This window comes from Bactrocera latifrons, unplaced genomic scaffold, assembly GCF_001853355.1.
Source record: "Bactrocera latifrons isolate USDA-ARS-PBARC rearing strain unplaced genomic scaffold, ASM185335v1 scaffold_185, whole genome shotgun sequence".
NCBI classification, from domain to species: domain Eukaryota; kingdom Metazoa; phylum Arthropoda; class Insecta; order Diptera; family Tephritidae; genus Bactrocera; species Bactrocera latifrons.
In genome coordinates this window covers 313,820-336,294 of record NW_017535352.1, presented here as the reverse complement: position 1 = coordinate 336,294, position 22,475 = coordinate 313,820, and the positions used below count along the sequence as shown (strand labels likewise).

Genomic DNA, 22,475 nt, shown 5'->3' with positions numbered 1-22,475 from the left:
TCTGTCGCGAGAATTTTGTTCCGCACATAAAATTGCGAGGGCTGCTATTGCTGTGCAAATAAGTAGTTAACACAGTTGTTGTCATCAATAAAAATTAAAAAAAAAAAAACAAATATATATATATGTATATATATTCAAGCTTATCGGCGAATCATTTAACGCAAATGCACAAATTTCAATTTTATGTGCCAAAAGCGATTAGCATGAACATGGCAAATAATAGCTTGGCAAACAAGTGAAAAAGCAGCAGCGCTAAATGACAAATAAAAAGAGTCATAATTAGTAGTCAAATCATAAAAGTATTAACTAGTTGCGAAGTGTGCACACACCATAATACTTCCGCAAATATGTAACCACTGCGATAAATATTTGCCTCGTCCATCAATAACGCCCTTTCATTTTTCTATTTTCTAAGCCTTATTGGCTAGCCTTAATTGGCATTGCATTGACTTTTCGGGACAAATGCTACCAAAAACTAACACATTTTCATATTATTCACCTTCTATTCGTTATTTTATTAGCCGCAAGCCAAACTTTTGTGCTGAAACCATTTCCTTCCGTCGATAACGCGCCGAAAATAGTTGTTCCTTTTATTTGTTTTCTACTTTTCTTTTGAAGTGCCAAAGCAATGATTATTTCCGGTGTCTATGAAGCACTCGCACATTTGTCTTGTTCTTGTTTAATAATTGTGTTTATTTCTATGCATTCTTTGTTGGCATGCAAAGAGGTGTGTTTATAAGTCGATATGTGGTAGTTGTTATTAGTCACGCATCCAAGTAAGAATGCCAATGGGGTCGAGAGGTGAAAGGGTGTTGGGAAGTTGTTTCTGTTAACATACTTAGCAGCAATATATTATTAGTCATCAAATCTGCTTAATTATTGTTTTTGTGATACTTAATATCAAATTAGCTGAACACGCAGTGCATAGTGAGGAAACATGTTGGAAACGTTGCGTTACACTCTTCTTGATTAATACGATATAGTAAAATTAATTTCGTTTCAAATGCTTAAATCACTTCTTGCTGATTTTTGTACTACTCTCTGAGCGAAAGAAAAGTTTTAGAAGGCGCCCGTCGCTTGACCTATTATAATGTTGATAAGATGATGGCATATTCATGAGAAGTGTTTTTTGGTAATACTCGCAAAGTTTGTATCGAAAGTTTGCACTTAAAAACGCTAGATCTCCTTCATGCAGAAAATACAAAATTTTAATGCCAGATTTTCGCATGTAAAGTCACCGGTATGTTCATCATATAAAATAATTAGCGAAAACATAAATGTAATTCTTTCAGTGCATAATATATTATATGTTTATGTTTATATGTATGTACATATAGTGTATACTTTTTGTGGTCACTTGAAATGGAAGGGAAATGTTGGTACATTTTCCTTATAAAGCAAATTGATACCTGTCACTATAATGACACGCAAGGGTGTATAATTCAACACATGAGTAAATGCGTGCTCATTTAGAAAGGAAAGCATATAAATTTACTATTAAAGCCTATGAAGTTATAAGCATGTAATAAACAACCCTAAAAAAAATATGTTCCCTGAAAAAATCGATTTTAACATTGACAAAACTATGCATAACTAACCCGAGTACAAGGGAGAAAACATGTTATTAAGGTGTATTATTAAAAGCTAGTAAAAAATAAATGGCTTTATTCTAAGGAAAGGTTTTTTTATTATAATATTTTGTTATTAAATTTTTATGTTTTTTACAAAACCAAAAATTTGGTAAGTGACACGATAAATACTTGTTTTATTATTATTTTTTTTTCATTTCGTTTTACTAGTAATACAATTTTTTAATATATCGTTTTTTAAGTTAAATAAAAATACAGTCCTTCAAAAATTTTGAACTTATACACATATAACATTGCTTTGCAATTTAACTTTCTTTCCAAGTTTACTTCAAGCATTTTCTGACTCACGCACGAAAGTCTATGTATTATATGTACACACCCCAATTTCGGGATATGAAAGATTAGTCACAAAAAAAATAATGAGTGAACGAATTAACGAAAAAAGAAAAAAAATTAAATTCGGGGAAATTTAAAAAAAATTACAGCTGTTCAAAAATTAGTGAAAAAAGAAGAAATTCGCTATATTTTGAAATTTTTTTTATAAAAAGGGGAAGAATGACACGCAAGCCACCAATAAAATTTGTGAAATTTAAGGAGACGATGCTGTATCAGTTCGTGTAGCAAAACAATGGTTCGCTCGCTTCCGTTCTGAAAATTTCGATTTACACTAATGAAAGTTTTACATTGATGGAACAATGTCTCCAGCGGAAAAATGTCAAAAAGTATTCGACCAAAATGGTACATATTTGTTTTTTTTTTATTTATTAGTATAAATATAAAAAATATGTTGAGGTTCGATTAGAAATACGAAAATACTTGTTCGATTGCCCTATTTATATGTATATGTATTTGAAAAATTATTTATTTCTAAAATGTAAACGTAGCTTTATTTAAAGAAGGATTTACTACTAAAATGTGAAAATATTTCATCAACATCAAAAACATTGTATACTGTAATGATGATAGCTGCAAATTTTTAATTTTGAGAGACAAATTTTCAAATCATCAGCATCAATCATCCGCCTATGATCACCAGGAGTTTAATTCGCACTCACTTTGGCACACATAAATATCTACTATTTGGCGTACTTTAAAATTAACTGTCTAATGGTATGTGTTTTTGTTTGTACGGTTATTTTTTTTTTGACAATGAAATACGATTTTTTCCGACGATAAACAAATCACAAAGTTTTCTTACTACAACTGAATAAACCACAACAAAGCAAATTTTTAATGGATGCAATTCAACGAATAATTGGGACAACCGTTGGTCATAAAAGGGAAGAGCGGCCGCAAAACAAACCAAAAGCGAAATGTGGCAACGTGGCATAGCAGTTTGAGAAAAGTATTTCAACAAACAATACGAAATGTGTGCCAGTGCAAGAAAGTTTGTATGTATGTACATATATAGGTTTAAATTGAAAGAAAAAAATTCAATCTTACTCTACCTATAAGAGTATAATATATTTGCATACGTAATATAATTTAATACAACTAATTCAACTAATAATGTGTCTGTGGAATATACCGAAATATTAGGTTAAATTAAATATTCTATTAAATTGTAATTTTCAGTAGCTAGAACCAAGTTTATAAGCAAGTGAAACTTTCGTTCAAACTCTCAGCAAACTTCATAAAAACTTTTGTAAATCAGTTAAAGTTTAAAGTTATCTAACATTTATTATACATATACTTCTTATTATGAGATGGTTACATGTGTATTTTTAAAAGCCCTTAGTTGTGCAGGGTTGCACAGAGAAAAGGTGCAAATTTCCGTGTTGGAAAAACGCTACTCGTTTACCTCTGCCGGAAGCGCATTGAAAACTTGAACCATACATTAACTTATGTATGTACATACATACATTTATAAATACGAGGGCATATGTATGCATACTCTGGACATGACTACTGACTTTGATAACATCTTATGAATTAAGCGCAGCCAACTAAATTTTTAAAAGCACCACTTATGCCCATTTCACACTGCTTGTTAAACACCAACAATTTTTCCAACTTCCCTCACCATTTTGCCACCCCGAATGCGTATTTTCCGTAGCAACGGCAACGAGCCAGAACTGCGGTCAGGTCTGCCGTGTGAGAGATGTGAGAGAAGCTGCCCACTGTGTCTGTATTGGAGCTGTTGTTCAAATACATTTCACCTAATACAAGCCGTGGCGCTTGAAGTAAGCAAACCAAGAGCGCAGTGTAGTAGTATACCTGCATACATACATATATACACACACACACAACTCGATTTGTTTGCTGATGAACACGGAGTATTATGAATTTATATAGGGTGAAAAGTGTAACTAGAATAAAGTAAGCAAACAAAATTAAAAAGAAAAAATATATAATAATAACAACAACAGTGAGCGTGCCTATAGTGGCAGCAAGAGTGGCAAAAGATTCAAAGCCGAGAGAAGGAACTCTATAAAAGACGCGCACAAAACTTTGTGTAATGGATATGGCCACCCACAGGGATGGCAGTTTATGTGAGTACATTCGTGTATTTATGTAAGTTGAAAATGATGGAAAATATGTGAGGGTGGCGTGTGTAAGGCGAATGAATGAATTTATGCCTGGAAAAATTGTGCGCCGTTGCCACGTTTCAGCATACGAAGCTGTAAACATATACAAATGTGTATGCATGCTTGTATGAATTTGAACATCCATATGAACTGTGTTACAAAGTACTACTGTGTTGGATTTTGAAGCAGTAAATGTTATAGTGGTCTTTACTCAGAAATATTTGCTAATGTTACCGTTCAGAAATCTTTGTTTGATTAAGAATTTTTAAAATTAAAACGACTTCACTCCAGTAAATTCTATGTATGTATATTAAGAGCGATGAAAAAATGTATGCATTAGAGAAGATGCGAACTGTATTCTTTACAGAAAAAACGAGTTTTCGAAATGTAAACATCATATTAAAATAATTTACAATTCGGTTGATAGCTTTTTACTCAAAATAATACAAATACTATTCACTAAATCTGATAAAATATGCTACAAATTCGAGTTCACACAATTTCCATCATTTACAGCTATTTTTGTCATTTACTATTAGTTTCGGTTTTAGCAACCCAAAAATGACAATACACAGCCTTTAATGTTAATCACAGTCGAAAAATTACTGTAAATTGATGTAAATATACCCTGGACAAACTATATTAGGTTTTCCACAATATTTTATTTGTAATATAGCTGTCATACAACCGACCGAATAAACTTTGCATGTAAACCTTTTCAACAAATTTTCATATATTATATTTTTGTTCAAAATTAAAATAAAAAAAAGATTTATGGTCCTTTGCGCGTTGGCCACGGCGAATATCGCATTCGATGGAACGATGAGCTGTACGAGATATACGACGACATTGACAAGTTCAGCGAATTAAAAGACAGCGGCTACGCTGGCTAGGTCATGTTGTCCGGATGGACGAAAACACTCCAGCTTTGAAAGTACCCGCCGGGGGAAGTAGAGGAAGGGGAAGACCTCCACTCCATTGGAAGGACCAAGTGGAGAAAGACCTGGCTTCACTTGGAATATCTAATTGGCACACGTAGCGAAAAGAAGAAACGACTGGCGCGCTGTTGTTAACTCGGCTATAATCGCGTAAGCGGTGTCTACGCCAATCAAGAAGMAGAAGATGCCTCAGATCGAATCACTATTACATAGCACTTTCTTACATACTGACGATCAAAATACATACATATAAAGATCTGTTTATATTATTTTATACTATAAGAAATACTCATGTGAAGGGTATTTATTATGTCTTCAAGTTATGTAAATTCTTTCTGCCTTTCTTTATTTTTCAGAGTAAAATTCGAACCACAAAAAAAAAATTTAAAGCAATTTAAATACATATACAACTATGACAAAAACCACCGTTACATGTCAAACTAAAACAGACAAAACACAATGTCCAATCATAACACCTCAACGTAATACACCTGACAAATTAGAGTACAGAAACATGCATACATGTCAACATGACACCACACCGTTGACAGGAACAGTCCCGCATTTCGTTTAAAAAAACTAACATGAATAAAATGTGTAGTCAAAATATTGAAGAAAGCCACATTTCGTGGTGAAGATTGTGACATTTCATATATGTACACCTCACCTCTAGGTGTACAAAAAATTAATTTCATTGCTTTATTTTACAAAGTGTCAGTAACATACAAAATCGTGTACGAAGCTTGCAGTACTTCGGAGAACCGAAAAAAGGCAAGAATTCAAGCGAGTATGAACCCACCCACAATCTCACCGCTGCTGACAATGACAGCACGTGCAAGTACATACATGTATAGTTTGTACACACATACGAGGTGTGTTCAAAAAGTATCGCGAATTTTGTATTTTTTCAAAAATTATTTATTTATTCATGAATATCTCTTTTGTTCCCTTCAAAGTAATCCCCATGAGATATTATACACTTGTGCCAACGGTTTTTCCAATCTTCGAAGCACTTCAAAAAATCATGTTTTTTATCTTCTTCAGCTCCTCCTTCGATGCTGTCTTTATCTCGTCAAGAGAAGCGTAACGTCGTCCTTTAATGGTCCTCTTCAGTTTAGGGAACAAGAAAAGTCACAGGGGGCCAGCTCTGGGGAATACGGTGGCTGCGGCATCATTAGTGTGTTGTTTTTGGCCAAAAAGTTGCGCACAAGCAAGGATGTGTGAGCAGGGACGTTATCGTGGTGCAAAAGCCAATTTTTGTCACATTCTCTCGGCCTTCTGAGAACATTTTGTACCACCGATAAACGTTGCTTCGGTCCAAGATAGCTTCTCCGTATGCCACAGTCAACATTCAGAATGCATCCGCGCACTTAATTTCGTTTTTCACACAAAATTTGATACAGGTTCTTTGATCCATTTTTTGAATAGGTAAAAAACGAAGACGATCCAAAGCACGTGCAAGCAAAGCAGCTGTCAACAATTAAATGAACATTAAAAATGGCCGAGCTTGTCGGCATAAGTGAGAGACATGAGTACCAACATAACGCCACAAAAAGTTCGAAATTCGAATATACGTAACCCGCGAAAATTCAAAATTCGCTATACTTTTTGAACACATCTCGTATGTATCTGAATCATTTATCGTTTCTGTATCTGGATGGGTTGTGCACATTTTTCCGCTGATGGCCATACAAGATGTCAAGCGCTGAAAGTAGGTGAAGCTGTGAGAGAGAGAGACATTTGAAGCAATGTCATCACAGGCTGGGAGACACGTTTTTGGGTGTCAGTATATACAATACATATATTGTCAACCAATTAGCGTAGATGGGTGTAGTGACAGTTGTGAGCTGATCTCGGGAAACAGCTAACTAGAAAATAGAATTAAAGAAGTTTATTACTATAAAGAGCGCACCGCATGCTTGGCATTTTTAATTAACGCTCTGACAGCTGTTTTACATATTTTGAAAATTCAGTTATAACATTTCTGCGTGTGAACGCGATTGTTTTCGTTTTCAGTGGTAATATTGCATGAACGGTGAACGGCACAAGGCATGCTAATGTCATTTGTGTACGATCAAAGCGCTAATGGTTTATATTTTGTTATTGTTATCACTTAAGAGGCTTATTGCGTATCACATGGAAGCCACGGCATAGATTATGACGTGCAGATATGATTTGCTTTATATTTTTCTCTTGTATTCTAAGTAATGGCGAAAGCGGGCATAAACAAAACTTGCCGGTGACAAGTTTATGTCGCGCCTTCTAATTTTGTTGTTGTTGTTTTGAAGCCGATGACTTGTTTGTGTTCATTAACTGCTTGTCTACCGGCAGGTACTTGCAGGAATTTTAATTTATTGTAAACGTGACTCATGCTTGGCCACGAGAAAGACTTTTATGCTACAAAAGGTGTACACATGCGCAGCAAATGTAGCACTGACAACGAAATGTATGAACAGAGAAAAATTATGTTTTTCCCGCATTCTTCTTTTCGCTTTTCTACGTACAAATTAAGATCAAAATTTTTTGTAATTGCGATAACCACATGTGGCATGTAAATAAATTTTTTCAAAAAATATGTCATGCATACTGGTGCGCCTACAACTGCAAGAAGACGCGTAAATTTTCATTAACAAAACTTTTAAGATTTTTTAAATTTGATAGGCGTTTTGAATGCATGTGACTAGAATATGTAAATAAAGGTTAAAAAATGTTCAAAATTAAAAATGGTTAATTGTGTAAAGTTGACAAGTTGATTATGGAAAATGATGGGGTTATTATGAAAATACGTTAGTGGTCAGTTGCACATCCCTGAATATTGTTTTTACCCACCAAAAAATATTGCTGCGGACTCGATAAATTTAAATAATTTTTATTTGGAAATTTTAAACTTTCTTCGCTATTCTAAAACTGTCGAACGTAAGCACTCACTGTTTTGGCTAATATTACATTCAGTTTCTATAATTTTTACACAATTTAAAAAGTACGTGTCACGTTGTTTGTCCGCAATGGACTCCGAAACGACTAAGCCGATTTTAGTAAATCTTAACACACAATGTCCAGTTTGACCCAACTTAGAAGATAGGATAGTAAAAACAATGTATAAAATGGTAACCAAATATAGAGAAAGCAGCCTTAAATTCGTTATTTTTTCCAATGAGAATTATTTGTATGAACATATTTAAAATTAAACCTTAAGTATAATCCCTTCGATTCTTATACCGACAATAAACTTAAGCTGACAATTTGTTGGAACCGCCGATATCGGACAACGAAAGCATATAGCTGCCACACAAACTGAGCGATCAAAATCAAATTCTTGTATGGGAAACTGCTTTATTATATCAACTTTTTTATTGTTTTTTATTAGTTATGTACAATCGGTGAGATGAAAATACATTTCCAGTTTACTAATACGTCATCAATTAAGTTCTTTTTTCTAGTTGACCACAGCCTAAGCCAACTTTGACTTCTTCATCGAAATACAAAGTCATTCCTAAACAATAAGGTAAATGTTCAGTAGAGCGGTTATTCCGAAAACGTACACCAATTTTCACAGGAAATGTCTTAAGATTCGTGTTTTTAATTCCAATTTACGGATATATATGGAGCGCTATATTTATGTTTTTTGTAATAAAAATAATAAAAAATATTATGATTTTACACGATATTTACGCTATATATGGCACCAATGTTCGAAATTCATCGATACTCTCGATATTCGAGACTAAACAAGAATTGATAAAAATGAGAGTTACGAGTTACATAATGTAAATTTTGTGAAGATACCACGTCAAATGCGAAAGTTTTCCATATAAGCCCATACAATTCCGATCGTTCGGTTTGTATGGCAGCTATATGTTATAGTGAGCCGATCTGAACAATTTCTTCGGAGATTACATTGTTGCCTTAGGAAATAATCTATACCAAGAAGAAGATACATTGTCAAATGTAAATGCTTTCCATACAAGAACTTGATTCCGATCGTTCAGTTTGTATGGCAACTATATGCTATAGTTAACAGATTTGAACAATTTCTTTGGAGATTACATTGTTGCCCTAGAAAATTAGCTATGCCAACTTTGGTGGAGATACATTGTCAAATGTAAATGCTTTCCATACAAGAACTTAATTCCGATCGAGCAGTTTGTATGGCAGCTGTATGTTATAGTGGTCCGAGAATTATGATATGTCGGGGTTTTGGACCGACGAGGGTTATTTGTTCTTGTTTTTTTTTTTTTTTTTTTTTTGAGAACAGAAATGAGGAACGTAAAAATGAGGAGTGGAAGTCAGTGTTGGTAATTTTTTAATTTATCAAACACTACACATTACACAAAATAGAATAATAAATACGTGCATAAAGCGGAAGAACATTATTTTTATGGAGTAGAAACTAACAATAAAATTTCGATTGCGTGTAGCGCTAATTACAAATATTCTAAATAACATATTAAAGCTATCTGTTACACAGAGAAAATAATTACGCAAAGGTAACTAACCTCACACAATTTTCTATAAATTTCAATGTTTATAAGTTAGTACAGCATTTCTGTGGCAATTGAGAGCACTTATCCCTCCCATGGCTAGCGATCAAATATAATTTCCGTTTCGATGCATTTTCACCCGACGGCGGCGGCAACTTGGTCTGTAGCAACAAATTCAAGTGATTGATGTGTTCCAATAGTGAATGAGGAAACCAAGTAACAGCAGAAAATTACCAAATTGAAGGAGATAACTAAGGCACGCCATGTATACATGCATATGTAATTACACACGTCAGACATCAATTTATCGAAGGTTTGTGTATTTTTGGTGGCGTAGTGCGCTGACCAGAGTGTTTAAAACGAAAACCACACAACCCCAAATGTTTGTTGAAACTATAAAGTATGCTGGCAGCTCTATCAAAAACAAAGATTTGCATTTAAGTAGAGTGGAAGGAAAAAAAGCATACAGAAGGTAAAAAATCGGAGATGTCACGGTTCAAAGATAGGGTGTGAAAAGTTGAGAATGTCAGCAAGAATCACGCAGGCATCCACACACACTCAGTGGAAAATCAGCTGGAGGAGACTTTAACAATATAAACTCCTGCTGCAGAAAGGATATTACTACAGTTAAAAAAAGAATAGAGTGGAAAAGTATAGCGCTCAGCCAGAACTGCATCGGCGCTCTATTAGTGTTTGTAAATATGTGTGTATATAGCAATTTATTAATAGTTTTTCGTTGCTGACTACGAAGAAATATGCAGCATGCTTGAATGGCGTCTACTTGAAACGGATGCGATGACATACAGCTGGTTGAGTTGAAAGCTTCAGCGTCAGCAGCGGAGGCAGACATGAATTGATGACGAATTCATGCAACAGCTGTTGTTGCGCTCAAAAGCCAGATCGTGCTTTTGGTGTCGGGGATTTGTGTTAAATGCGATTAAATGAAAATAATGTAAGCAAAAACAATATCAAAAAGAAGTATAAAATGCTAGCGACAGCGGTGCAGTGAGCATAGCAATAAAGCAAGTCTCCTGAGCAAATGTGTGATGGTTGTGCTGATGTTAATTATGTGCAAAATATCCAAAAAATATTAAAATCATATATGTACAAATGTATAAAAGAATAAATAATATTCGAATTAAAAAATATTGGAGACTATTATATAATATTATTATTATAATACTCTAAATGCTTAGCAAATTTAAGGAAATTTCCACAACATTTACCAACCCTTTATTTAAGGAACTATTTTATGTACATAAAATTTTTTTTACCCAAAAACAAAATAAATCGATTTCTCATTTATTTCAACTTCAAAAAATAATCTCTCAAAATATAGATTAATCGATTATTTTTTTGTCCACGAGAAGCTCACTAATAATAAATAAAAGTATGCAACAATTTTAATTACAAAATTTTAGGGAAATCTCCAGCTTTTGCATTATATCATATCATAACTCGAAAGCGAATAAAAAAATCGAATGTTTTTTAAAATAAGTAGTTTTTTATTAGTCGAAAACTAATAAAGTAATCGATTGTTTTTTAACAATAAAACGGAAACCAAACTATGTATTTATTAAGCAGTTAAAAAAGTCACCACTATTAAAATGTGTATTAATCTAGGAGCTTTCTTTCTTACAAGTCTCTAATTTCAATATTAAAAAATCTAAAATATCGATTAATCGGTCATATAATTTTATTAATTCAAATGTATGCATAAATTAAAATAAATTCAATGCTAACTTTAGGCGAAGCAGTCTGAAAGCTAAACTACTAAAAATAGTAAAAACCGTTACAAAATTCAATTTCAATCGATTATGATTCTTTTGAAACAATCGGTTTGAGCATTTATCGATTGCTCAACTATATTGCCCTCTCCATTAAGTAATTTTTTTTTTTTTGCACCAATCTTCAAAAATTGTTTTGCACCCTCCCGAACTGTTGCAACTAAGAGTGTCTGTTAAGTTGTTGCACTGACATTGAAATTCATCATTTCGTGACTCCAACACATCTGCAGGGCATTTTCTTTGTTTATTTTGTTATGAAAGGAACACATCCTCTTTTTTTTGGTACTTGTAGTCGTAACAAGCAGTTAATTTGTCTGCTGTTGAATGAACTTATTTCGTTTTCACACGCTCTTGGTGGAAACTGACCATGCGCTCCCAAAGCATATGTTGGAATGTACATTTTGTACCCGTTAATGCAAATAATCCAAATTCCATAGAGCGCAAAATATATGTTAATGCAGTGTTTATAATAGACAATAATAGATATAAAAAATACTAATACTGTGAGCAAAAACATAGTAAGTCTTGTTAATTTAAATTTCGCGCGAAAACCCATTCGTTGAAATATTTTTTTTCTTTGCTATGCTGGTATACAAACATCTATAAAGCTGCCAAAGCAAACATTTTTATTATAATCTAAGGCCGCTTAATCATCAGATTATCATCATCAAAACCATGTAAGAATAATCGATTGTCATTTAGAAAATGGTTCGCGTAATATATGAAAACAATTTTATCGATAGCTAAAAGTCGATAACTGCTAAACAAAACCCTGAATTCAATCTAACGGCGATTTCAGCAAAACAAAATCAGACAAAAAGAAATACATATCATGCACGAAGCATAATCAGCTAATAAGTGTGAAACACACTAGAAAATATATCTTAATTTAAGAAAAAAGAGTAGAGAACTCATTCTAATTGGCAATGATCGCACAAAAGATCATCATCCTCTTGAACTATCATAGCAGCCGCCAACAATGTTGAGCTGAATAACAGAAATGACAAGTGCGCAAACAGTAGCGAAAAATAAATAGCCTGGATACATAAATCAACTGAAAACCAAGCAAAAAATGCTAGCGTAAATGAATGTAAATAAAAACTCGCATATATCAAATAAAGATGAAGTAATAAAAAGAAAAATGTTATAGAGCGCATTTATATGTATATATAACATTACAACAAATTTGCCGCGAAAAAGCGCTTTTAATCAATCTCAATTGAATGATGACCCAGTACAAAACAACTTGATACGAGTGCTGTCGAGTGCAAACCAAAATATGTTTGTATGCGATATCGTTCTGTGCGTATTAGCGATGGTAGTTGCGAAAAGCAATGACTGCTGTAACTATTAATGGCGGCGCAACGGTATCAGTAACAGAATTCATTTCCAGAATTTTGAACATGGTGTTATTAATTTTTTGCTTTCAAACATTAAATGTGCATTAGCGTGTTCAGTTTTTATAATTCAGTTTATAAAACTTTTATAAAAAAAACTTTTTATATGCCGTTTTAGAGTGTAAAAATTGTACAATCTTACATCTTAGTAGACCTACAAACACATTTAACAATAGTTTACAGGAAAACTGTAAACGTCATGTGCAAAACGGTAAGGCGGAAGTACACAAAACTTCTATTGGCACTCGATAGAAGAGACTACAGGAACATGACCATGACCATGACCATGAGGTTTGGAGCAAGATACCAGGGAAACAATGGATCATCTCTTGTGCACTTGTCCCTCATTGGCAAGACTACGCTGTAAGCATTCGGGGTCCCCACGGTCAAAGAGTTTATTAAAAACCCCCTCAAGCGCAGGCATTCCAAAGAATGACTATTCCTCATGGACCTAGTCCACCTTAATATTCGTAAAGTTCAAATTCAATTAAAATTGATTGAATTAAAAAAGTTATTGAACGATTTTTTTATTCGTTTACTTTTTTTTATCGTAGATTATTCATATAGTTTCCCCATCGTGCGCGTGTGGCTTTTAACAAGCTTTCAAATATTTTTTAACTGTCAGCCAATTAAAAATAAATAATTCTGAAGTTGCAGCTAGTCACTTTAGGCGTGCTGCTGTCCATATGAAAAAGCAAAACATAAATTAAAATTCCAAACATGAGTTGGAAAATAAGCGTGGAAAAATTAAGAATTCGTGGACAAAATACATCTGAAAGAAAATAATAAAATTTTAATAAATTTCAACAGCTTACAGCTTTACATAACTTTTAACAGTTGAATGTAGGCTATTTAACCGCGATATGCACAATTCTAAAAATCTACCTACGACCACGTAATGCAACCCACACCACGCACAAAAATTTATTACAGACTAGGTTATATTTGAAAAATGCTAATTCTAAAAAGCGTAAATTAAAATATAACATAACATACTTTGGTATTTTATGCATTTTAATAAAATTATATTATAGCAAAAACAAATATTTAAGTAGAGTTAGTGTTACCACCCAGTTGCAAACTACTTTTGTTGGTTATCGAACTCTTCTCGTTTTTGCAAGGTTCGTGCAAGGTCACTCAATTACATTTAAAAACGCTAAAATGGTTGTCAATTTCAAACAAGTCCCAAAAAGCTTTTAATAGCGGAAGTCTGTGGCTTTGTAAGCAAGATTTATATCACTGGCAAATATGTTAAAAGGTTTGACCAAAATAATAAACTATGTTTAGTCTTTATTTGGACATAACTTGTCAGCATAATTTGTATGCAATACTCATGGAGGAATGAGCACCTGTAGACTTTTTCAGATTGTTTTTAATAATCACATAATCATTCATATATAAAATAGTAAAGAAGTTTTTTTCACCCACATCACAAAATATCTAAACATAGAATTCTTTAGTGCTATATCTTATATTGACAACGACATTATCATAAATATCAAAAATTATATACGTTATAAGAAGTAAACGATAACACATTTTTTAATAAAGTTAATTTTATTAATTAAGGCATATATTAAATGAGTGTTCTACAAAATTATATTTGAAAGTAACGTTTTTCCTTTCAAGCAAGCCCTCAAACGATTCAGTCATGTAACCAGTAATATTGCTTTTAAACCTTTGCTCGTTGGTTTTTGTCTTATGTCCTAGACCAGAAACTTGCTGGTAGATCCAATGCTCTCAATCGAAGAGAGTATCAATTATCTGAAAACATCCTGCTTGCAAACTTCTGCGACAGTTTAACCACGCAAGAGTGAAGAGATGTATTGTCTTAACTAAAGATTCCTGACCAAAACATTCCACATTGAACGCTTTTGTGTCTTTGGAAGTTTTTGCTAGGGTTTACCTATTTCAAACTTCTACTGTCATCTGTCATATTTTGAGGTTAAATTGGCTTAAAGAACATTTTCAGAAGATGACAAGTTGAGCCACGGTAGGCTTTTATGAGGAAATCACCTTTAATAAGCCCTCACATTGATCTGGTTGATATATATATTTACCTGAACATAATTTTTTGTTTTCTAAGGGGATTTCTGAGAATGAGTTTGCGAACAGCTGCATGGCCTGAGTAGTAGTTTCGCATCTCTGGTTCTTTAGTATGATTTAACTATAATGTATTTGTCGCAAGCTTCCCGGAGGTAAAAAAATATTAGGCGCTCTTACTAAATTAGATTTCATAAACTATTTTTTCCTTTATATTAGCATTAATTCCGAATGTTCCTACACAGTTTTATATACTAATGTATAATTATATAATATTTAATTAGTCTTATAAAACATCAGAACCTTTTAGCAACGACTTAAATAAAAATTGTTAATTATCCACATAAATCGTCAAATAAAAGGAAGCTAAAAATGTAGCTAAAATTTCGTAGAATTACGCATTAAATTTGCTAAGAAGGGTGCTAAAAGCTAAAAATGAACTCCTGCAATTTATTACCTATGTGTATAGGCATAGTTGAGTAATAACTCAAGAATGTCATTATCACCAAAGTACGAGCAGTTATATACGCGCACTTTCGCTACTTTATGACTTACCGCCGTTCTTTGCCAAACAAGTCACTTTAAAACCCTCTTTTATGTTTAAATATAATACTTAAAACGAACGCTGCTCAAATACAACCGTGGGAATGGTAGAAAAGCTCTAGGTACACAGTGCTTAATTTTTTTTTTTAATGATATGAGCATAAACTATGCCTTGCTTATCTCCTTGCTTCTGCGTCCCTATTTTAGTTTGGTTAACTTTGGCAGAACAATAAATTTCATTGTTGTACTTTTTCTACTTAAATATATATATATGTACATATGGCTATGTGAATAATACATATTAGGGAGCTTAAAAAAATTTTTTAAATTTTTTTTTCAACTCTTACCCAATCAAATGTTAGTGATTGACAAACAAAAAATCCTCCCTCACGCCAGGCGCTGTAGCTTAACTCTAAGGGGTCGCTATTTTTTTTTTTTTTTAGGTTCCCATACATTCAAGATATAAATTTTAGTTTTTTCATTCAAACTAAAATATCACCAAATAATTTTCGTTTCTCAAAAATAACGATCACATATTCAGATAGTTGACTTTCAAACTTTAAAAATTTCTGCGACAAAGTTTGATTATCTCAATTAAGTGATTAAACATAGTGATTTGAAATTTGGAACTTTTTCAATAAAAATAAAAAAAGTTTCTGAGAATAATATTTTGTCGCTGGAATTTTTAAAAGTTCTTAGTAAAAACTGTTTATGGTGCTCGAATCAGTGATGAACGTAAGTATATTTACAAAATTAATATGAGTTAAGTAAATAATCAACAGTGAGTAATGATCTAGTAAACACGAAGCTCAAGACTTCTTGACTTGTTTTATGACCAAATACTTTCAACGTTTCTACTCTTCCTAATTTTTTAGCATTTTGCTTACCAAAATGTTCATACAAAACCGAGTCTGATATTAAATTGACTAGGGAATTGAACGGACTTAGGAAATGTTAAGTATAAAAGGAGATTTTATCATCCAGACGACGAAATTCAATGCAGAGTCTACTTGTTGCGACAAAAAGGCACTGGTAAATGGAATTCCAAATAAAAATATGAAACAAAGAATTTGACTAAAATTTTGTATTTCTAACCAAATTTCGTGTGAGGAATCATTGTCACATTGGAACACACTGCAGTGATTAAGTTTTATCAAAATCACAAGTCTAGGAGTAGTACACAGCTTTCAAAGACGGTCGAGAGATCTTGAAGACATGCCTCGTTCTGGACGCCCTCGACCTCTTCAACTGAAAAAAATATTAAAAGAGACAATGTTATTCGTGCTTGAAAATCGTCAGACAAGTGTTAAAGAGATGTCAAGAGAGATGTCTCTCGCGAATCTGATCGAATGATTTTGGTGGATATTTTGGATATGAAACGCGTTCTTGCTCGACTCGTCCCGATAAAGCTTAAATTTGCTTTAATAAGAGTGTGATTGTGACCGAATTTAAAGCCAAAAACGCAATTAATATCATCGATCAACCACAGTATTCATTAGATTTGGCTTCGTCTTGTTTCCGAAACTGAAATTGCAGTTCCATGGAAGTCGATCGAGGAGATAAAACAAAAATAGAAGTATGTAAGAATAGTATACATTTTCACCGAATCTAAAATTACCGAATTCACTATAAATTTAAAAAAACCTTTAAAATAAAAATAAAACTGTATTAAAAGCAACAGCTGCTCGCTCATAGCTTTGTAAAATTCGAGTTCATACATTGTACTTTGTAACGTCCCACTACAACTAAAAATATAAATCTTTGAAAATAGACCGTCTTATTTGTTGTAAATATTTAAAAACTCCAGCATCATTTATTTCCACAGCCATATCACATGCTCTATTTATAAAACAAATACATACATACATATGTACGTATTAATGTCTCGCCCATGCACTCGTTTGCTGGCTCTTGATAAATATTTTCTTGAATTAAGCGAAGCTGTGCAACACTTGCCAACTTCAAGTATTTTCTCAAGTTTCCACAGATTAAAACGACATTTGGTGGAACTAACCATATATGTCTATAATATACATACATATGTACATATTTACATATGCACCTACATATTTTCAAATATTTACCATACATGCTTTCGTACTATCTACGCCACATGAGTGCACCGAGTAGACTAGTGCCTTAGATGAATGTATGTATGTATGGCTTACAAATTATATGGCGTTCAGAGCGCAAAAAGGAAAAGCCCTCATGCATTTACTGAGTGCACGATGAAAGATTTCTAACACAATTGAGGCTATCAAACAAATAGCACACTAAAGAGCTAAGCAACGAAAGTACCAGTGCGAGGGGGTGTTATGCAAAACGGCAGATGGGGCACGTGGGTAGGGAGCAGACCGAGCATGCAGCCCAAAAATGTGTAGCAGAGGTTGTCAAGATAATCGCTTGTAAAACAAAACGACAGCGACAAATCCACCAATTCATCCGTCATTCAAACGGTTTTATGAGTAGCTGACGGTATATGCATTTCGGATGTTGCAACATGCTTATATAAAATGATATATGTGCATAAGTATGTGGATGAATCTGTAGGTGTGTTGTGAACATGGGTTTTTATAAGGCGACCGGCTTATTTTGATAACTAGAGAGAAAGACATCGTAACCGGTGATTGTGGTTTTGGTAGAAATGGGTAACGGTGACTTTGCGCCGCGATTGCACCTTGTGCAAATGCATTTTGCTTATATACATAAATTTTTACAAATTCTCAATGAATTTCGGTATAAAATTAGGGCAGCAAGACATTTATTTGTTATTAAAACATCTTTTAATATATCTTATTTTTTTTATTAAAGAAAAAGGAAACGTTCACTTCGGTTGCATCGAAATAATACCCTCTAAGTTTGGATACAGCTGTAAGTGATGTTATGATATATTAGGAAACTTTAGAGGTATTTTGGACAGTAATCTCCAAATTTCACAAATAAAAGAATTTTCCATGAAAGGACTTGAGTTTGATCGGACATTTGTATGGCAACTATCTATTATAGTTGTCCGATATCGGCGGTTTCCCAAAATCAGCAGCTTATTGGTGAAAACGGGATGTGTTGAAATTTTCAGATGGAACATGCATAGTTCTGGACGCACTTCGACCTCTTAAATTGATGAAAATATTTAAAAAAAAATTAAGGATATGGTGCTTAAGAATCGTCAGGCAGTTGTTAAAGAGATGACAAGAGTGCTCGACATCTCTCGCGAGACCGCTCGAATTTTTTGGTATGGAACGCGATCTTGATCTACTCGTCCCGATAAAGCAGAATTTTGTTCAGAAAAGAATGGCGTAAACAAGTCTCTTCGAAATTAGATCCCACATTCAAAGAGAATGTAAGGGGGGAAAAATAGTTGAAACAAAAAAACCCACGCCAAAGCCAATCAAAAAAAAGGAGTTCTATTTAGTCGTATTGAGACGTTTGCATGAGAACATCCGTCGAAATCGGGCGGAATTGTGGAATTTTAGACGATGATAATGTACCATCGCATCGAGCCACGATTGTGACGGAATTTAAAGACAAAAACGCAATGAATACCATCGAAAAACCACTGTATTCAGCAGATTTGTCTCCAAGTTACTTTTTCTTGTTCCCAAACTAAAATTGCAACTCCATGGAATCCGTTTTCAGCCGATCGAAGAAATAAAACAAAACTCTCTGAAGGATCTGAAGATCATCCCAAAAAGTGCATATGAAAAGTGTTTCGAGAATTAGAAAAGTCTTTGCCTTAAGTGTATTACATCTGGTGGGAATTACGTTTATTTTCAATTTCCAGGTACATTTTGTCATGATATATGTTTCCTTCTTGATGTTACAAACATCGTGGCAAACTTAGTATACTCTGTTCAGAAAAATATTATTACTATTACAATGTACTACGCGAAAATCGGTATTGGCCCGCCTTCAAAAAGTTGCGAAGTAGAATTTTAGGTTAAGGCGTCCATTCTGTGTGCGTCTCTTCGGAAAATCGAATGAATGATTTTATTAAAGAATGCGATAACCAAAAAGCGCGTCAGTTACACTGCTAATAATGAATAGTGTTGCTCTTATTTCTTTCGATCAGCAGGGAAAAATAAAACAATTTGAATTATACATGAGCTTGAGGAACATATAAAGTATACAAGCTTTGAGAAGTACCATACAAATTCTGAACCACTAAAACTTTTCGAAACACAAATACCTTCCCTAAACACTTAAGGCATGTATATATTATGCCTGCAAATTCAAAATTACTTGCAAAAGCAGGAATGACGAAGTGAAGAATTCATCTAAAAGCTTTTGATGCCAGCTACACCATTGGAAATTCGTAGAAAATTGCTGAAATATACAGAAGGAATACGGAAAAATTGAACTATGCACAATTTCGATATTCTCTTCAATCTGCAGACAGGAAACGGGCCTCATAAATAGGCTGATACATCAGTAGCACATGTTTAAATATAACATTCTCTACATACAAACAAAACATATACTCACAGAAGGCAGCGATGGCTGCGAGCAGGGTTAACCATTTCATGGCGTTTAAACGCGGTGGCGGCAACATTTTACGGTTTTCGCTGATGCTTTTGTAGCTGTACGTTGGCGTCGTTGTTTGTACGCTTAGTTGTTGTTGTTGTAATATTTTCTATCCAAATGTTAATCCACAATATATTTCAATATTGCGAACAGACTTTAGTATGTGAACACTAATTTAACACTTGTTTGTCGGTATTTTTTCTTCGATTTTCAACACTGGCACATTTATGTTGCTTTTATAGCTGGGTAAAGCGGGAAGAATTTAAATTAATATTACATGTGTGAATAAATTGCACCAGCACAATGGAATATTTGGGTTACACGAAAATTTTAGAAACTTAAAACACTTTTCTCTGAAACAAATATTTCGTGTGGAAAACACTTTGTTACTTCACTAAAATTTCACTATAAATCACTGCACTTTTCACTATTTCAGACTAGAACTTCCTTTGTCGATTTTTGCGTATCTGTAAAGAAAAAGAGCGATTAAGATTATTAGACACTTATTTGAAATATTAATTATTTATTTATTTKTATAAAAATATTTGTTAAACAGTTTAATTAATTTACAGTTATTTACATTCCTACATAAACCCGTTACTCATTTGACATGCATCAATTGTCACCTCTCTTAGCCGCAAAGTTCGTGCTCCCTTCATTCCATATTCATACATACACATCACATTTACCACCACAATACATCGAGCTGACGCTCATTTGCTAATGAATTGGAAATAATGTCATTAAACACCACAAATAACCCCATTACGGCATATCTGGTACATGCTCGTCACTTCACCTCCCACTAGTGAATTCAATTATGGAGCACGCACACTCCCACCTTTTGCCAAGTGTCTCTTGAATGTTTTGAACAATGGTTTCTAGAACCGATGCATTTTCGGTGCGACGATAAACGATTGCAATTAGTTGAAGAGGTTTGATTGTCGTTCTAAGTGCGGATGAAATGAGAAAACTTAGAGAAGTGTATGTTCAATATACATACATATAAAGAAAATGAACATGAAAGGAAAGGAGGTTATGAAAGTAGTTTTGAGTATCATAGATATTTCTGTACTTTGTTGTACCTCAGTATTATCAATATTATTACAGTACTTGATCAGAAAGAGATTCCTTTCTGCAGAAGACATCTCGATTTGTTCGCTTTGATTACAGTTTTTAAATGATGAGCTGAAATCGTCTAAAATAATAGAATATATGCATAGGGGTTCACAGAAGCTCGGTATGTCTTTATTTTGTTGTGTTCTAGACAACTATAACATCCCAATTTATATCCTGAACAGGGTAAGTAAGGTTCGCCACGAATTTGTAACACCCAGAAGAGACTCTATAAAGTACACATACACAGGGTGGCGCAAAAGTCAGAAGATACTATAAATTTTGCAATTGACCTCTAATGTCAGTTCTATTTTGACATTTGTGTAGTAAACATATACGAAATATACGTAAATAAACAATGGTACGCTACACTGCGTGCCACAACCGATATACTGAAGGATGCATTTCCCGGGCGCCTAATCTCCCGTTTTGGCGATTTGCACTGGCCAACAAGATCGCCTGATTTGACCGCTCCAAACTTCTTTTTGTGGGGCTTTTTGAAGTCGCGGGTTTACGTCAACAAGCCTCAGACTCTTGTAGCTCTTAAAGACAATATCTATCAAGAATGTGGTGACCTATCGCCGGAAGTTCTTGCCAAAGTGATGGAAAATGCCATAAAAAAGACTCAAATGACAATCAACTGTGGCGGCGGCCATTTACATGATATTATATTCTCGACTTGATGTAAACAAATTTAAAAGACCAAATAAAAATAATCCACAAGCAGAATCGAAGTTTTTAATTTTTTAAAAAAGTTTTCCATTTTCCAAAAAACATCGGAAGTTTGAGCATTATAGAGAAAAAATCATCCATGATACCAAAAAAGAATTAAACCCGAAATTGTTGCTATATATTTGTAAAATGAAATACGTTATAGTTAACATAGTATCCAACAAAATTAGCTTCTTATAGTAAAGCCGTCGAAAAAGTATTTCTGAGAAACAAAAGTCCACAGCTTATTTTGTGCAGTTTATATGTGACTTTCTCTTCCTTAACCGCGCATCAAAGACTTAAACGTCATTGCAAATTTGTGGACAATTTTGGACTCAGCGATACGGTAAAGGCAGATTAGTAATCTGCACGAACTAAAATTGAGTTGGTCGAGGAATGGCATGAGATCCCCCGGGAAACTACCCAAAAAATTGTTGCTTAGATGGAAATTCGTGTTAAAGACGTAATTGAATAAAAAGGAGGTCATGCGAAATAAAAAAAACAGTTTTATAAAAGTTTTTTTTTTAAGCTGATGACAGTGCATGAAATCAGATGTCACCTTACTTTTTCATTTACATTGGACTTTTACGAAACTAATAGCAGAAACACTCAAATATTAGGTCGTCAAAAAAGTCTTGCGGTATTTTCGCTAGTTGGCGCTGAGAGCGCGTACTTCTAGTTTTATTCGTCGCATTGGGTCATGCTATAACTTTTTGGAAAGCTCATTTCCCGCGCTAACAAGTATTTGATTGATTGTCGTTTCTTTTAAGTCATTCGTGAGTTATAGCGTCGCAAACATGGAGCAAAATAAAGAGAAAATA

At 33.7% G+C, this 22,475-nt stretch overlaps 1 protein-coding gene across 11 annotated transcripts in view; it reads right to left on the bottom strand.

Annotated features, from left to right (window-relative positions):
• LOC108967369 (Down syndrome cell adhesion molecule-like protein Dscam2) overlaps positions 1-22,475 on the bottom strand; it is a 155,407-nt gene that overhangs the window by 119,031 nt on the left and 13,901 nt on the right. For all 11 annotated transcript variants that reach the window (XM_018930723.1, XM_018930734.1, XM_018930724.1 and 8 more), the window contains exon 2: positions 19,789-20,069. In XM_018930723.1, coding sequence (XP_018786268.1) covers positions 19,789-19,855 — 67 coding nt within the window. In that variant the 5' untranslated portion in view covers positions 19,856-20,069. The remainder of the gene's footprint in view (positions 1-19,788; positions 20,070-22,475) is intronic.